Genomic DNA, 18,560 nt, shown 5'->3' on the forward strand with positions numbered 1-18,560 from the left:
CTTGTGGCCTAACCCTATCCCCAGGTTAATGATTTTAACAGACTTGAATCTACAATACCTAAGGATGCTTCCACAGAAGTTTCATCTATTCTTGCCCAGTGGTTCTTGAGAAGAAGATTTTTTTTAAGATGCCATTAAATTTACACTAATTCATAATTATCTCCTCTTGGATGAAGGTATGGTCCTTCATTTGAACAAATTTGAATTCCCTTTACCCAGGAATAATTTGTGGAAAGTTTGGTTGAAATTGGCCCAGTGTGTCTTAAGAAGCAGTCGAAAATATGAAAAGTTTAAAGACAGACAGGCTAACAGGCAGACAGATGGACACCGTACAAAATGTTATCAGACAAGCTCACTTGAGCCTTTGGCTCGGGTGAGCTAAAAATCCAGAAATAACAAAATAGGAACCTCAAAAAAACTAATCTGTAAATTTCAGAAGCATCTTTTAAATTAATTGTTCTACATATCGTAGTTCTACATATTGTCAATTGATTAACTTCATGAATATTACATGTATTCCTTAATGGGAATTTACCATAAATCTCCAGTTTTTAAATATAAAATATGGTATAAATAGGTACATGTATTAGTTCCAATGACTTGTGGAGTGTTTTACCATTACAAGGTGAGTATTTATCTATCCCCAACCACAGAAAATGGAATAAATTTTATTCTAGATAAATCTATCAAGACCTCTTGTGCTTGCATCCTATTGTATTATGCTTGTATTCTTTTGTATAATTCAAGTAACATTATGTTGTTATAAATGTAATATGGTTTTATATTTTCTTAAAAGGAGACTTTTTTATAGGAAATGAAAGCACTTACAGTCTCTTCTTTATTTTGAATTTTGAAATGGAACATAGAGTCTTAGTCAATAAATTGGTATAACTATAAGGCCATTTTAAGCATAAAGTGAACCTAGCTCTTTGAATTATATGGGGCAAAAATATGCATATACCGCATATAGCTCTTATGACTTAAAGAATTTTATTGCAGCCAAAACTATACAAAATCATGCCCCCTATGAGTTTGTCAAATAAAACATATTAAATAGTTTGCATGAGTCTGGATTTTAGATGATCTAGCACTATCATCAAAAAGTCCATTTATGCTATAATATAATGTATTTATATTCAAGTTTCCTATCCTAACATGTATCACTTCAAGAGTAATGCTGCATGAACTGTAGAATCTGCTCTGAGCAAGAAAACTGTGTCTCAGTATAAATATAATTCTCAAACTTTTCCTACCCTCAGTATTATTTGAAACTCAAAGATAATAAATCAAGTAAAATATTCATTTTTAGTATTAAAAAAAAGATCATTTTCACATGAAGACTGCAATGAAATTATTATGTTCAATCTTGATAAAAAAAGATAAGACTTAACCCTCATCCCACACATGCCCACTTAGTCATCATACAGGATGATACAGCCCCCCTTTTCTCAGACAGACAGAGGGAAAAGTTGGAACAAGTTTTTTGCACATCATCTTTAAGCTGTAACAACACACAAATCAGGAGGCAATTTTTATCCTCGATGAATGATGTTCCGGCTCCTTCATGTGCTGACTTCAATTAGATCTCCCCAAGATTTTATAGTTGTTCTAACCCCCTGTACACTTCAGATTTCATCATTACCTATTACACATTTCAATGCCATCAAATTGAAGCTAATTTCATGGAAGAGCATAGGCCTCTGGCATTAATTGATGCAAGTACTTATGTTTGCTTACAAGATTTGAGATTTTTGAACTGTTGTAAAGGAAACAGATACTTTTTCCTTTTTTTTAAATTAATGACAGAGAGTACCATCAGACTTAATGTTTTATCTGTTAACCATATGTCTCTGAAATTATGGAGATTCACAGCTGTGTTTCAATTATCTCACTTCTTAGTGCAACTTTTAAGAATGAAGAATACTTCACTGAACTTCAAATCAATTGGTTAATCCCAAATAGTTATTCAGTGAAAAGTCTAAAAAGGTTATATAAATGTAGTTTCACAATTAACATAAACATATATATATATACATAGTGATGAGCTGACTGTCACACACAATCAGAATTAGTCAATCTTCTTCCCCCATGTTGCTCATTGCAATTTTTGTAATCATTTAAGTTAAAAAAAATAAAAACATAGATGTTAAGAAAACTGATTTTGATAATGAAAAAGGTCAGGGCATTTTGATTTTTACGCACGCACTTAAGATTAAATTCATTGCTTATAATAAAAAAAAAAAAACCCACCCCATCATTTCATATCACTAGATGAAATCCCGCACAAGCGCGGGGAATTGAATGTTTACCACTACCGACAGAAAATATATTGTAGTTTCTACTGACAGCCTACAGGGTAATAGCAGGAAGAAATACTTTGTTCAAAACCCCGCATGTGCGTCTCCCCTACCCCCTTTTGTAAAAACTTGAAAAAATAACAATTTCATTAATTGATGTTTATTGTGAAACCTGTTATACTATGTTATGGATATATTGTATGCTCTTATTTTATTTATTTTATTTCCGTCAAGGATAAATTAAAAGCAGCGAATATGCACATTTTACTGATAAATTGATATGGGGGGGGGGGGGGGGATAAAAATTCACAGGTACTTGTGTCTTGGTTTATAAATAAGTATGTACCTTATTGATATGTAAAAAATGTACTTTACCTTTTTTACATATCAATAAGGTTTGTACATATACATAAACCAAGACATCATATTGTATCTAGTGTATTTTTAGAGGAGTAAGTAAAAACTCTGGTGCATCCGTTTCGGAGTTTATTTGCAAAATCTATTAATCTATAAGTATAGATATTATATATCTAAAAAAAATTGAGGTGTCATTGTTTCAAAAGTTATAATTAACAACCTTTTCATTAAATCAGAGAGCAGTGATCAGCAATTTTGAAGCACTCCAATCTAACATGTAATTTAAGATTTTCCTCTCTTTCTTTTATTCTTCTTCTTCTGATTAAGAAACAGTTTTTATGCCCCTGTAATCAAAGATTCGGGGGTATATAGTTTTTGCCCTGTCCGTCTGTCTGTCTGTTTGTCTGCAAAAACTTTAACCTTGCCCATAACTTTTGATTGGTTGGAGCTATGGCTTTCATATTTCACATGTGTATTCCTTTTGACAAAACCTTCCGTTGGGTTCCAACATATTTGACATTTTGATCTTGACCTTGGAGTTTGACCCAGTTTTGCAATAATTTACCCAACTTTTACCTTGGCCATAACTTTTGAAAAGTTTGTGTTAGGGCTTTCATATTTCACATGTGTATTCATCATGACAAGACCTTTCCATGAGTGTAAATATCTTTGACCTTCTGACCTTGACCTTAGAGGTTGACCCACTTTTAAAAAACTTTACCTTGGCCAAAACTTTTGAACAGACAGTACTAGGGCTTTCAAATTTCAAAGGTATATTCCTTTGGATACCAATAATTTTGACCTTCACCTTAGAGTTTGACTTACTTTTAAAAAACTTTAATCTTGGGTTGCCCGCTCAATGGCCCTGAGTACCAAGTATAGGTCAAAATTTGCAGCTCTCCACCGGCAAGTGGTGGCGTCTCCATGTAAGTGAAAAATTCTCGAGAGAGACGTTAAACAACAAGCAAACAAAGAAACAAAACAAACTTTAATCTTGGCCATAACGTAGGTGAAACTTCAAGGTCAAAAGCTCATGGGGTCAAAAGTCATCACATATTTAGAAAGGTTTTGTCACAGGTAATATACATGTTTGATATGAAAACCCAATCCTTCTTCATTCCAAAGTTATGACCAATTTAAAATTATGTTAAAATTTTTGAAAAGTAGGTCAAACTTCAAGGTCAAGGTCGTGGGGTCAAAAATCAAGGTCTTGTCACAGGTAATGTACATGTGAAATATGAATGCCTTATCTCTTCTCATTCAAAAGTTAACATGACCAAGGTTAAAGTTTTTGTGACAGACAAACAGACTGACAGACGAATGAGATTTAATGTCCACTGGCTTTCGAGAAAGCGGGGGACAAAAAAATCATACAAAATAGTTAAGAGCTTGTACTGGTCTTACAATGCTTAAATCATGGTTTGGATGAGATGTTTTACGTTTAAAGAACCAGTAAATAAATAAAATTTTGGTGTGGTATACCTCCTTAAAATGAGCATTTATTTATTCAATACACTAACATGATATATGGTGATATATGTAATGCTAAAAAGAACATTTCCTCATAAGACTGTCTTCTCAAACACAAAGAAAATAAATATCAATAAAAATGAATGATGTACAACCCTAAATTTGAAATATATGCCAATTTACACATTTTAATAATCCTAAGAGTATAATTTTTAAAGAAAGTTCATTGACATTGCAATAGTACTGAATAACAAGACTTATGGTTGGTGCCAAATGTAACCTACAACTCCTACATGCTGTCCTAAATCTCCACCTTTATATCAGAGGTGATCATGGTGATAAACAGTCTGGTAGAAAGAGGATACTGTATTTATAGTATATTGTGTGATTTTATTTTATACTTGATCCATTAATAAAAATGAAATGGCATATATATATATATATATATATATATATATATATATATATATATATATATATATATATATATATATATATATATATATATATATGTACAGTACTTTCATGAATGAATCTAAACCATTTCAATTCTTATGATAAAGCAATAAAATCACACACATAAAGACGCTCTTTTTTATCACACATTTTCAACTTCATTAGTTTATAAAGAGTTTAGAGACCTTTGGTAAGGCATCCAAACTTATTAGTTAGGTAAAGTGGATCATCGATATCCCAAACAATGATACGCTGTGTGATACATGGAATAAAAGAGGTATAATGAAGTGATTCAATGTATCCGACCCATAGACAAATATCATGAAACTGAATTCCAGCTTTATCTAAAATTTTAAGGTACCTCCTAGTTTTTGCCACAGTCCCATTGTGTTTGAGATATGCAGGTATAACTTAAAGAAGAGGTGCTTGCAAGAACTTTCAACTTTATCCTGTTAATAGATGACTGGAAATATATACATACATCAATTCTCACCACTGTACACATGCAGTGTACCAAAATTAGTTAAGAAATATTTATGAATGGCCACTGCTAGACTATAGGGCACAAACATTTTTTGTCATTTTCAGTCAGTTGTATTACTTTTTAGTTGCACTTAAACAACAAAAAGGATGAACATGATCAATTGCATATATATGTGTGGCAGTCAAGCAGATTCGATCACCAGTGGCCAGATAACTCAGTAGAGCACCTGACATTAAGTGATTCAGGGGGCCCGGGTTCGAATCCTGTCCGACACATTTTCTCCTCACGAGATACATTACACACGCATTTAATAGTTGTGATTGAATTTTCTTTAGGTAATTTGCATGTAAAAGATACTTGTGAACAATGGTTCAATAGTTAGGATAGCTTTGTTTGTGACAATGCTACAATCATCATTTAACATCTTCAAGATATTATATCACTCTCTGGTTATCCTACAGAATTATAGTCATATAATGATCATGCTTTGATAAATAAGTGATATCTACACAATAACAAGTTTCATAACAGGCCAATGTCCAGATTTCCTAATATTACAATGTCCAGAATTTCCCTCATTCAATATTTAGAAATTACCTGTGTAATAACCCATAAATCAATGCATCCCAGCATAAAACTGTCTCACATGATATTACAGGTATAGGTAGTCATCCAGAAAAATCTCACTCACATCCTATGGTCAATGTCAATGACTACTATAAATACTAACAACAAAATGGTAATTAACGGATCTCGTAATCTAACAATTAAGCACTAAGCAGGTTTAATAAGTACATTTATATGTAATAATATAGATACTATAATGCTGTGCACATATGTTACTAGTGGGTTGATGGATTGTACCTCTTAACATATTAAACCAGTTCATCTTTTATTTGTAATGATATATAATATATATAAGATGGGCTGGTTTAATATGTTAAGTGGTAAATCTATAAACCCACTAGCAACATACAGTATGTGCACAGTGTGGCACAGTATTATAGTATCTATATTATAATCATGATAATATACATTTAAGGAATCACTGTCTAGTTAGTAGAGTATGCCAGGGCATCAACAATAGTTGGAAACGTGGGATAATTTGCATAACGGGCAAAGCCCGTTATGCATAAATTATCCCACGTTTCCAACTATCGTTGATGTCCCTGGCATACTCTACTAACTAGACAGTGATTCCTTATATTTCCATTTCATTTTGAAATAAAATTGTAAATTTAGATTTTAAAAATGTAGACTAATAGATTTAAATTACACGAGGCCTCACATGTTAATTTCAATAGTCCCCGCCCACTGACGTCAAACACAAAGACAGCCGCACGAGATTTACATGCATATTAGGCCTCCTTAGAGTCTGACACAAAGACAGCCGCACGAGAATTACATGCATATTAGGCCTTCTTAGCTCCTGACCTTTCGCTTGGCGAAATTTGCATTCCGTTAGAATGATCAAGAAATCAACTCTCCTAACTTTCAAAGAGTTGTCACAGAGAAAACAAATAGAAATGGAAATATTAATAATTCACTGCTTTATTATAACCATTGGACACCGTGGTAGAAAATATGTCATGGAACTAGAAGTGAACCAGAATCAAGTTGACTCGATCCTAATAACAAACATGTTTATCCAATTAATAATAATTGAGTTTCCTTGAAAAACAGAAATAAGTAGAGAAAAGAAAAATAAGGAGGAAAATAGAAATGACTTGCACATTCAACAAAAGTGTTGTGATATACCTGCATTGACAAACATAGTGGTAAACTAGTTAATTCCAGTCTCACCAGGTTTATTAATTTCCCACTCTCAAATGTGCATAATTATTTCATTCAGATATATTAAGGCCAAACAAAAATACATGCTTGTTTACTGTTACATGCTGAAATAAAATAGGGTCGGTATGTACGATTTTTAAAAAAATTATTTTATTGAATTATTTTATGTACACAAATCCACATGAATTGGTTGAAACACAAAACAGTTCTACCATTGTGTGGTGCTTTAAATTTGTTTGGGCTTGCCATATGGGCAATAGACAATATCTTTTTTGCCAGCTGCCGAGTTCTTTCATATGAGGGCATTCTTCAAACTGCAATGAACACAGCGATTTTTTTCTACCCATTGGGAAAGGGTCTGCCACCGGTTCAATTGGGAAAAATAGCATTGAAGTAGAACATAGGAGAATTTTCTGTCATTTAAACAAATGAAAGGTATTTTGCGTTTATTTGAACCTTATTATCTATTAATCCGTGTTTTAAAGAATAAATATATTAACAAGTATTTATTGTTTTTCATATCAATAGCCCTTATTTTCACATCTTCCTGCTTTCAATTTGTCAAAATGTATGACACTATGCTATCTACGCCACAGGTCCCGCCATATTACGATATCTCTACTTTCGATTTAAGCGGAAGTGAGACAATAAGTCAACTTGTACAATGTTTCATTTAAAAAGAAATACGATGTCATCCTAGTCTGTTGCTTGACAGTTGAATTGGGAATTTTTAGTCTCCAAATTGGGAAAAATTAACGTTTTTTGGCATTGGGAATGGTACCGTTTATCGGTACCAGTTATATAAGGGAAAAAACTCTGAAACACGTTAATGTAGATATTAAACACGCCATTTTGTTTCTAGTCTAGTACTTTCGATTTCCATTTCAAACTGATCGGTAAGTGACTTCCATATTTTTACGACAAAAAAAATTTGGGAAGGTGATTAAATATAGGGTTGGTTGGGTAACCATAAACAAATATGTTTTTTTTATTATGCCTAATACAGTAAAACATGTCTATTCCGGACATCACTTGTTCCACAAAAATTGGCTGGATTAGACAACATTTCGGATTAGACAACATTTTAAACAATTGAATTTATTAAAAGGGACTTGAAGTTTACATTGTATTAGACAAGATTTTGGAATACACAACATCCGGATTAGACAAGTTTCACTGTACAATTTATCTACATGTTTTTGGTCAGTTAATAGCTCTTATAAGTAATTCACACTTATTATTAATTAGACCACAGACAGATAGGCCACCAAACAAGATGTAGAGATTGTTTAGACAACCTCTCCTACGTATTGTTCTTGTCTCTGCATACAGAATACAAACAAGTAATATAACTATACAATAAACATATAAATATATATCTAACATATTTTTATGGAGGAGTCACAAAGAACAACTGTACTAAGTTATATTTATCGTCAACATGAGAAATTGGCATCCATTGCACTTTGCCAGATACACAAACAGACTGCCTTTATGATGATATTTATACATGTATGTATGATATTCATGTTTATTGGATGAACTGGCCTACTGAGTAAGCACTGCTACTGTCTGCTAGTAGCATATATGAATCTTAAGATTTTACCTTCTGTTCTTTCCTTCGAAAAAGAATAGAGCTAACTAGTCTATTGCTCTTACGCTATAATTATATATTTCAATTTGAGCTAAAAAGAGGCATTTTTTAGTTCAGCAAAATTATAAGGAAAGGAGTGATATGCCTACAATGCCTTTAAAAAAGTATATTATATTCAAATGCAAAAATATAATCTGAACTTTTGAAAAATTTAAGGTTTAAGTATGTAGCAGGTAGAGGTGTAACAATTTACCAGTATAACAGTATATCGTGATACATTTCTTGCACTCGGTGTCCTTACAGCAATCTGCAATACCAGTTTTTTCAATACAGTTTGAAAATTAGAATTCACATCATCTAACCACTTTAGAAAATGTTTTTTGAGAAATAGAAATTTGTAGAATTGATATTTCATAATTGTATTATTTGTAGATTGAAGTACATTTTTTAAATATACATTATTACCATGATAATTTTTCAGAAATTATTATTTGTAACATTTTATAAAACAAAAATGAAAAGTGATACATATCAATATGTATCATGATACACAAGTCAAAATTTGATATATCATATTGATATGTTTTTTGTGTATCGATACTCAAACCTTAGTAGCAGATCTTTATGATCTCAGAAAGAAAACTTTGTGTTAATAAATAATCACATAATCACAGTCAAGCTTGAGTCAGAACAAATATAAAGAAGAAAATAGATGATAATTTTGTCAATTTAACATTCCTCATATTTCTTTTAACAAAGAGCTAAATTTCCCGTCTTTGAGTATGTTGAGCATACCTGAATAGTACAACTAAACTCGGTTACACATCAATTTCTTGCTTTATATGTGATACAAGTTCCAAAGTCACCTCTCAGACTTTAATTGCCTAATGCTGATGTAATTTTATCCTAAGAGAGGTTCATTGACCAAGGCAGGCCATCTTTTACTGAGAAATTCCACAGGTTAAGTCAATAATGGAGTCCCATACTGCATCTGTCACAAGAAATTAACAGATGAATAGTTTCCTCCTCCCATTTTGCCGACCCAGCTAAAAAGGCACCACATTTCATATGGTGCAAGTGGGTACTGCATGACAACTGGGTAATATTGCAAGTCAGTCTTCTCTAACTTATGAATTTAAAACACATGAATCGCTACTATCACAGGTAACTGAATATTTATTCAGACACCTGTGATTCCTAACTAGCTGGGTAATAGAGCACCTGTCGATGCACATACTAATTAGTCACAGAAAAGAAAACCTACCCGTTTGACCTTTTCCCAGGGTCTTCTCCAACTTGTAGGGGCCCACATACTGTTCCTCCTTGTGCCCATGGGTGGTTCGTCCCTGGGGACGCGACATGGGGGTTCACTACTGGGAATAAAACCTTCCGTTATAATGACATCTATTAACAATATTCCAAATTCACAGCGATCGATCGGGTTTTCTCCGCCATTGAGCAAGAGGTTTTCGACTTATTCTTTCTCCTCTCATCGTGAGTGAATACGACTTTGAAAGCACTACAAATCACCAACAAACTGGTATGAAAGCTCTAACTCGATTCTGCATATAAAATTAAACGTGCTTTGGTTTTTCCCTTGTGTTTATCGGACACCAAGCACACATCGTGTGAATCATCCTCGCATCAGCAACTCATTTGATTTTCAACACTGAAGAGCTCGTACTACGGAAGATAACTTGTTTTACACACAGGCATAATAGTATGGATCGCATCATATCAAAGTTCTTTTTGTGGTTCATTATGTTAACTGTTCACATGTTGATTTGTTCAGTTGTTAAACTCTTTTTGTACTAACATACCCCATGTGGGGGCTTTAGTGAAAATAAAAGTTTCAAAAGTTTCAAAAATCGCATATTTTTTATGCTAACCCTAATGTTATTAAATTTCATGACCTGTAAATTGTAAGGACGTTAAAGTCATTTTTGGACTTGCCAAATTTTGCAAAATTTTATAGTCAGTAATAAATTAATAATAACAAAACAACTGTTTAAGATATGTTGTAATACAGATTTATTTAATAATAGCAGAGGCCTCAGTTCTATAGTACTTTGATGTTTTGAACTATACATGTATATAGTAATTAACATTAGTGCCACTCATTTCATGCTTGTATGTTATTTTGTTGTACGTATCATTTGTATTCATATACCCCAGTTAGGGTCTTTGTCTTAAATAAAAAATTGAAACTTGAAACTTGCATGATTTTCAAATGTATGTATAACAGACATATTGTTTTAAAAGTTACTATCAGTCTGCAACACATCCATAAATTTAGCAGTGTTTGGTATCCCACCATTTCTTCATTTTTTTTTTTTTAATTTTTATTATCATTTCTTTTTTTTTTTTTTAGTTTTAAAACTTTTCTGAAAGGGAGGGGGCGGAGGGAGGGCCAGGTGCTGTCAATTTAAATAGAAATACAAAGGGTTTTAGAAATTATTTGCGCAAAACAAACAAGAAATAAAATGCGTCTGCATATTTTGGGAGTGGTGGGGTAAGTATACCCCCCTTCCCCGGTGAACCAGGCCTCATGACCATTTATAAACTGAGAACAGACTTGAGTCAAATTTTCAAATAAGCATGTTTTTAAATTATTTGGGGGAAAAATTCACCATGAGTTTGTATTTTTAAATAAAACTATTAAATACACACACTTGGCAGCCTTTGAAAATATTTGATGAATAAAAACCGAAATATTCAGAATATAAATGACTTGTAAGGACGTCGCGCACGGTAACGTCAAAATGACGTAAGATTACGTGACGTTAGAAATTAAGTACCAGTTCGTGTGAAAATCATACAAAAGTGATATTTAAGTGATACACCGAGGTTCTCAGAATTTGATAATTTTCCATACATAGATTTCTCTTGCACTATGATCCATGTATGTAAAATGAAAAATGTTTTGGATCATGGTTACTATGGAAACATGGTCAAAGTAGTTTCCTTAGCAACCAGCCAATTTTTCCATGTGAAGGGACAAAATTTCACTTATTTTAAAAATTGAAACAGCTCAAGACATTGATATTTTATTTAAAGCTAGTACAATGGTAGACATTACTATATATATTAAAATTTGACGTTAGGCCTTGACATATTTTTGATGAGAGAAAAAATATAAACCTATAATATATTGTCAAATATACAATGTAGTTCATTGAAAATAATGAAATTCTCTACCACTTTGCATGCATATTGCAGGAGGGGTGGGTGGGTTGGGGGGTTGGGTTATGTGCATAATATTGCACGTAGGTTTCCTACTCCTTGGGATACTTGTGTGGTTTAGTACCTGTTTTATGCGTTTGCATATCTTTTTTTTTTGTTATGCTCATTAATTGTGGCAATGAGTGTTTTGGAGATCGTTCCGTAAGTATGATACTTTCATCAAGATTCAGATTTAAATCATTAACCAAACCTTTTCATGTAAGTCATAATAGATAAGGCTTTGAACATATTTTTTTAGTTCATTTCATATTAGAAGTTATTTTTAAAAACTCAGAAAATTATATTATTGCAAATCTAGAATAGGTTACTTAAAGAAACTCAAAATATTTTATTAATAGTGTCATATTTTTGCATTTCAATTTCAAAAATTAAAGAATTAAAAATATTAATTGGTCAGTTCATTTCAAATTCCAAATTCGAATCTTTTATTTATTTTACATGTCATTTTTGACACAAACATATGCACGGATTTGTTGACCAGTTATATAAATATTATATTAAATATAATATAGCTTTATACATAAATGTTGAAAATTTTTTGATAACATTCTGAACTATAATTTGCAAATCTTATACCAGTAGCGGATCTAGCGGGGATGCAGGGTCAGGGGGATCCAATCCCTCACCGAGGGATTTTCAGAATTATTAATTTTATATGGTAAAATAGACAAACTGACCTTGGACCTCCTCCCTCCCTGGAAACAAGGACGCTCCTAATTTGTTACATATAAAGTAAAGTGGTTTTTCCTTGAGAAGCCCCCCCCCCAACACACATACATACATCCTCTATTACCTATTCACACACAAACACATGATATAGTTTTTTTTTTATGTTTGGACGGTTTTCTTACCCACCCAACCCCCAACCCCCCTTTTCGCCTGTCAACTTTTCTTTTAGTGTATACACATTTGGTTGGACCCACTTACAGAAGAAATCTTGGATCTACCCAAATACATGTGATCGATTAAGGGTGATTTGTTAAGAATACAGAACTATATCTATTGTATTGAAAACTATATATATCCATTCTTGTACATGAGTTTTGAAGTTGAAAATATATATAACAATTCCTACACAATGAAATATTTCCAATATTCCAATTTACGTCCTGTGTTTATGACCTGATGAAGGGATCCAACCGGCTCTCCACCCGCAGGATTCTGGAGCATATATACCTTACTGCAATTCAAAATTGCATGCAGACGATGTGGTTAGACACATACATAAAATGGGTTTTCTGCAGAACAATTCTAAAGACAGCCTATTTAATTCTCTTGTTGTACAACATTTCTCTTTGATTTTTAAATTGCATCCATTGCATTAAGTTATTTCAACCCTTTTATATATTGATGTCGAAAAAGTATATAAAGTGGATATCAAGTAAAAAGATGATTGTTTTGTTGCGTCTCATTTCGTGTTTCCCTCAGTGTATACAATGAGATTTTAAGAAAAACATTAATTAATTGTTTGCATATCTTAAACCAGGTTAATTGTTCAGAACCTTTATATCACAAAATTAAGGGCGAATTTTAGGACACAAAAATCTGAATTAAGACCTAGATGCAAACTACATTAAGATATATTTTGTTTGAATGCGTTTTCAAACTTGCTAGAATAGGAATGACATAAAAAATGGTGAAGATTACAAACAATGATCGATCTCAGAAATCTACAAACAATACAAATCTGTGAACAGGGCATAAAACAAGGACCTCCGGAAATTCCAGAGGTGAGATCAGGTGCCCAAGAGGAGTAAGCATGCCCTGTTAACCGGTCACACCCGCTGTGAGCCCTATGTATTGATCAGGTGGGCGGAATATTCCGTACTCAAATTCAGTATAAAAACAAAGGTATAACAATTGGTATGAACAGCCTTGCAAACAAAAAAATCCACTCATCAGGCAAAAAGGAGTGTTCATTTCTTTGGGGTCTTTTGCGCATACCCAAACTAGTCATTCGATTAAAAAAAAAAAAAAAAAAAAAAAAAAAAAAAAAAAAAAAAAGCAACACGTAACTTTGCGAAAGTTTTACGACTTATTTACTGATTGTTAATTTTGATTCATATCAAAGAAAACAAATATTTCAGAATATGAGAATAAAAGAAATGCTCTCTAGTCTGTTTTTGAAACCTTTTTTTTCCAAAGCATAAAATGAAAAAAAAAGTGTGTGTATTCAATCAGTTTTTAAATTCAATTAAAATAAATAGACTAAGTTACTTTTGATTGGACAATTTGGCAGGCATCACAATGTATCGCATTGTATTGCAGCAGAGTGCAGTATGGTGCAATTCTACTTGTATTTAAACAAGCCCAAATATTTTACTTAAACAAGCACAAATATTTTACTTGTGAATGTATTAGAAATATCCCCCACCATCAACCCTCCAAAGATAGCTTTTATATACAATTTGTCCTTGTGATTGAATGTTTATTTGGAAATTTGCATAATGTAAGTTCGATAACTCAAATTATGTCCCTTTGAACGACGTAGACAAAACGATCATTGATTTCTGCTTTATATTATGTAAATGTTTAAGCGATGCTAACGAGTAACAGGCTTGTATACTATATAAGACGTTAGAGAGACATTCACAAATGACCATGTGTTAAAGTCAGAGGAAATAACGGTAATGTCGCGTGTAAAGGACTTAGTGTGAGCTTATCTCACTAAACAAGTACTGCTAAACAGTATTGAAAAGCGTCTTTGATTGTTCTACATAGTCATCGGCGCTTTGTTTGAGTCTCAAAATATTCACTCATCAGTCAAACAGGAAAGTTTATATTTTTTTCAGTTTTGCCTTATAATAAAAATTGACCAAGTATGTTTTAATTAGACAGTACATCAAGCATTACAATGCAATGTATTGTAGGACACATATTTTCATTTAAAAGCAAAATTAATTAGTTTGCAATTAAAGAACTTCAATCAACCCTCCAATTTTCCTCGGGATGTTTCGCATATATCTATATCAGTGTTTCAATAAAAAAAAAATCAGCAAAAGTAACTGTTCTTTGATGAGAACTTAGCTGTAAGTACTGTTATCAGAATATATTGTTTATCCTTCCTGGTGTTTATCTGCATCACTCTCAAAATTTACACTCATCAGTCAAACACGAGATTTCTCTCTTTTTCAATCTTTCACATACCCAAACTAGGCGTTGCATAAAATAATAAACAGCATTGAAAAAATCCTTCGACATTATTACTGCATTGTTAATTTAGATTCATATGAAAGAGAACAATCATATAAGAAAATGTGAATGAAAAATATTCCATCCAGTCTGTTTTTCAAAACTTTATTAAAAATAAAAATTTATTAGAAAATATGTTAATTTACACCTTTTTTTTCAATACCATAATGTAAAACAAAAATGGACTTCATTTTATAGATTGACATTGCATTGAAGTGCAGTGCAATAAAATGCAGTTAAATTCTTATTATGGTAAACAGTATAAATTCTCTTGCAAACAAAAAAATCCACTCATCAGTCAAAAAGGAGTGTTCATCTCTTTTGGATCTTTTGCGCATACCCAAACTAGTCATTCGATTAAAAAAAAAAAAAAAAAAAAAAAAAAAAAAAAAAAAAAAAAAAAAAAAACCAGCAACACGTAACTTTGCGAAAGTCTTTCGACTTAATTACTGATTGTTAATTTTGATTCATATCAAAGAAAACAAATATTTCAGAATATGAGAATAAAAGAAATGCTCTCTAGTCTGTTTTTGAAACCTTTTTTTTTCCAAAGCATAAAATGAAAAAAAAAAGTGTGTGTATTCAATCAGTTTTTAAATTCAATTAAAATAAATAGACTAAGTTACTTTTGATTGGACAATTTGGCAGGCATCACAATGTATCGCATTGTATTGCAGCAGAGTGCAGTATGGTGCAATTCTACTTGTATTTAAACAAGCACAAATATTTTAGTTGTGAATGTATTAGAAATATCCCCCACCATCAACCCTCCAAAGATAGCGTTTATATACAATTTGTCCTTGTGATTGAATGTTTATTTGGAAATTTGCATAATGTAAGTTCGATATCTCAAATTATGTCCCTTTGAACGACGTAGACAAAACGATCATTGATTTCTGCTTTATATTATGTAAATGTTTAAGCGATGCTAACGAGTAACAGGCTTGTATACTATATAAGACGTTAGAGAGACATTCACAAATGACCATGTGTTAAAGTCAGAGGAAATAACGGTAATGTCGCGTGTAAAGGACTTAGTGTGAGCTTATCTCACTAAACAAGTACTGCTAAACAGTATTGAAAAGCGTCTTTGATTGTTCTACATAGTCATCGGCGCTTTGTTTGAGTCTCAAAATATTCACTCATCAGTCAAACAGGAAAGTTTATATTTTTTTCAGTTTTGCCTTATAATAAAAATTGACCAAGTATGTTTTAATTAGACAGTACATCAAGCATTACAATGCAATGTATTGTAGGACACTTATATTTTCATTTAAAAGCAAAATTAATTAGTTTGCAATTAAAGAACTTCAATCAACCCTCCAATTTTCCTCGGGATGTTTCGCATATATCTATATCAGTGTTTCAATAAAAAAAAAAAATCAGCAAAAGTAACTGTTCTTTGATGAGAACTTAGCTGTAAGTACTGTTATCAGAATATATTGTTTATCCTTCCTGGTGTTTATCTGCATCACTCTCAAAATTTACACTCATCAGTCAAACACGAGATTTCTCTCTTTTTCAATCTTTCACATACCCAAACTAGGCGTTGCATAAAATAATAAACAGCATTGAAAAAATCCTTCGACATTATTACTGCATTGTTAATTTAGATTCATATGAAAGAGAACAATCATATAAGAAAATGTGAATGAAAAATATTCCATCCAGTCTGTTTTTCAAAACTTTATTAAAAATAAAAATTTATTAGAAAATATGTTAATTTACACCTTTTTTTTCAATACCATAATGTAAAACAAAAATGGACTTCATTTTATAGATTGACATTGCATTGAAGTGCAGTGCAATAAAATGCAGTTAAATTCTTATTATGGTAAACAGTATAAATTCTCTTGCAAACAAAAAAATCCACTCATCAGTCAAAAAGGAGTGTTCATCTCTTTTGGATCTTTTGCGCATACCCAAACTAGTCATTCGATTAAAAAAAAAAAAAAAAAAACCAGCAACACGTAACTTTGCGAAAGTCTTTCGACTTAATTACTGATTGTTAATTTTGATTCATATCAAAGAAAACAAATATTTCAGAATATGAGAATAAAAGAAATGCTCTCTAGTCTGTTTTTGAAACCTTTTTTTTTTCAAAGCATAAAATGAAAAAAAAAGTGTGTGTATTCAATCAGTTTTTAAATTCAATTAAAATAAATAGACTAAGTTACTTTTGATTGGACAATTTGGCAGGCATCACAATGTATCGCATTGTATTGCAGCAGAGTGCAGTATGGTGCAATTCTACTTGTATTTAAACAAGCACAAATATTTTAGTTGTGAATGTATTAGAAATATCCCCCACCATCAACCCTCCAAAGATAGCTTTTATATACAATTTGTCCTTGTGATTGAATGTTTATTTGGAAATTTGCATAATGTAAGTTTTGTTTCAAAGTTCGATAACTCAAATTATGTCCCTTTGAACGACGTAGACAAAACGATTATTGATTTCTGCTTTATATTATGTAAATGTTTAAGCAATGCTAACGAGTAACAGGCTTGTATACTATATAAGACGTTAGAGAGACATTCACAAATGACCATGTGTTAAAGTCAGAGGAAATAACCTTAGTAGTGCTTTTTTTTTTTTTTTCAAAATCGTTCGATGCACCGGTAGAAAAAAATGTATATGACAAACCTTTGTTTACCTTATATGGCTTTTGTTATTAATGCGCACAGAGGATCTTACCACCAACAATTGACCAATCATTGCATGAATAGCAACGTTAACTTGACACCTATATGTTTACATTTCACTTCGAACACGTGGTTCAACTCAATCTACAATGAAGCGCCTTGAAGTGGTAAAATTTTTCGTTTGAGTGGAAAGTTTGGGTGTTTCTTATCGCACGTCAATTGCTACAACAGGGTTCTCCATCATTTTAAATTTAACTGTGGCGCAAAAGTTATGCCAAGTGCTTATATTTGCGGTCATTTTGCAACCGAATTCGCGAAGGATTCCGAGATAAATTGAAAACACACAGCCCCTATGAATCAATAGTTTAATATATAAATGGCATTAATTATTTGGCAAATTGATAAATAAATTTAATACTAAAAACAATTAATCGATATCGATTAAGCATAGTGTAAAACAAAAATTAGGATGTTTCCAAAATATATGCATACTGTGAAAAAGACCCCCTAACACATATGTACTGATAAATAAACAAAAATTACCATATAGAATATGAAATAATAGTACCAGTAATAATACGTTTTAAGTATTTAACTCTATTTAAAAAAAAAATAATTTTGTTTATAAAAGGTAAATTATATGTATACACTTAACAGTGTTTATTAAAGGACAGAGGAAATTCTGGTGCATGTAGATCATACAATCACGACTACAGAATGACACGTCTATATCTTTAGAAATGAGAAAGAAATATTCGTCTTAATGCTTTAGGTAACCCCACTCTCTGCGACTAGTAACATGAACTACACTGAAAAGGAAATTTTATAAAGTTGGAAGAGAGAGTTAGAGACCCCAATTTTGTATATAACACATATTGCAACGAACATGTACATAATTATGAATTTATTCTGTTTATTGGAGTTACCACAACACATTTATCGGTCGAACACGTGTTAACTTGCTGTTTATGTATAGGCTACAATTTCACATATTTTAAATAACAGTCTATTATCATATTTATAGACT

General features: G+C 31.9%; 1 protein-coding gene across 4 annotated transcripts in view; it reads right to left on the reverse strand.

The window, feature by feature from the left end:
* Nucleotides 1–10,109, reverse strand: part of LOC133175993 (serine/threonine-protein kinase BRSK2-like) — a 46,617-nt gene extending 36,508 nt beyond the window's left edge. For 3 of the 4 annotated variants that reach the window (XM_061311174.1, XM_061311171.1, XM_061311173.1), the window contains exon 1: nucleotides 9,717–10,108. In XM_061311174.1, coding sequence (XP_061167158.1) covers nucleotides 9,717–9,813 — 97 coding nt within the window. In that variant the 5' untranslated portion in view covers nucleotides 9,814–10,108. Of the gene's footprint in view, nucleotides 1–9,716 lie in introns of all 4 variants that reach the window. The other variant, XM_061311170.1, reaches the window with a different exon arrangement.
* Between the last annotated feature and the right edge of the window lie 8,451 nt (nucleotides 10,110–18,560).

This window comes from Saccostrea echinata, unplaced genomic scaffold (assembly GCF_033153115.1).
Source record: "Saccostrea echinata isolate AGI-Se365-2 ecotype Australia unplaced genomic scaffold, CSIRO_AGI_Sech_v1 ptg000064l, whole genome shotgun sequence".
Classification (NCBI taxonomy): Eukaryota; Metazoa; Mollusca; class Bivalvia; order Ostreida; family Ostreidae; genus Saccostrea; species Saccostrea echinata.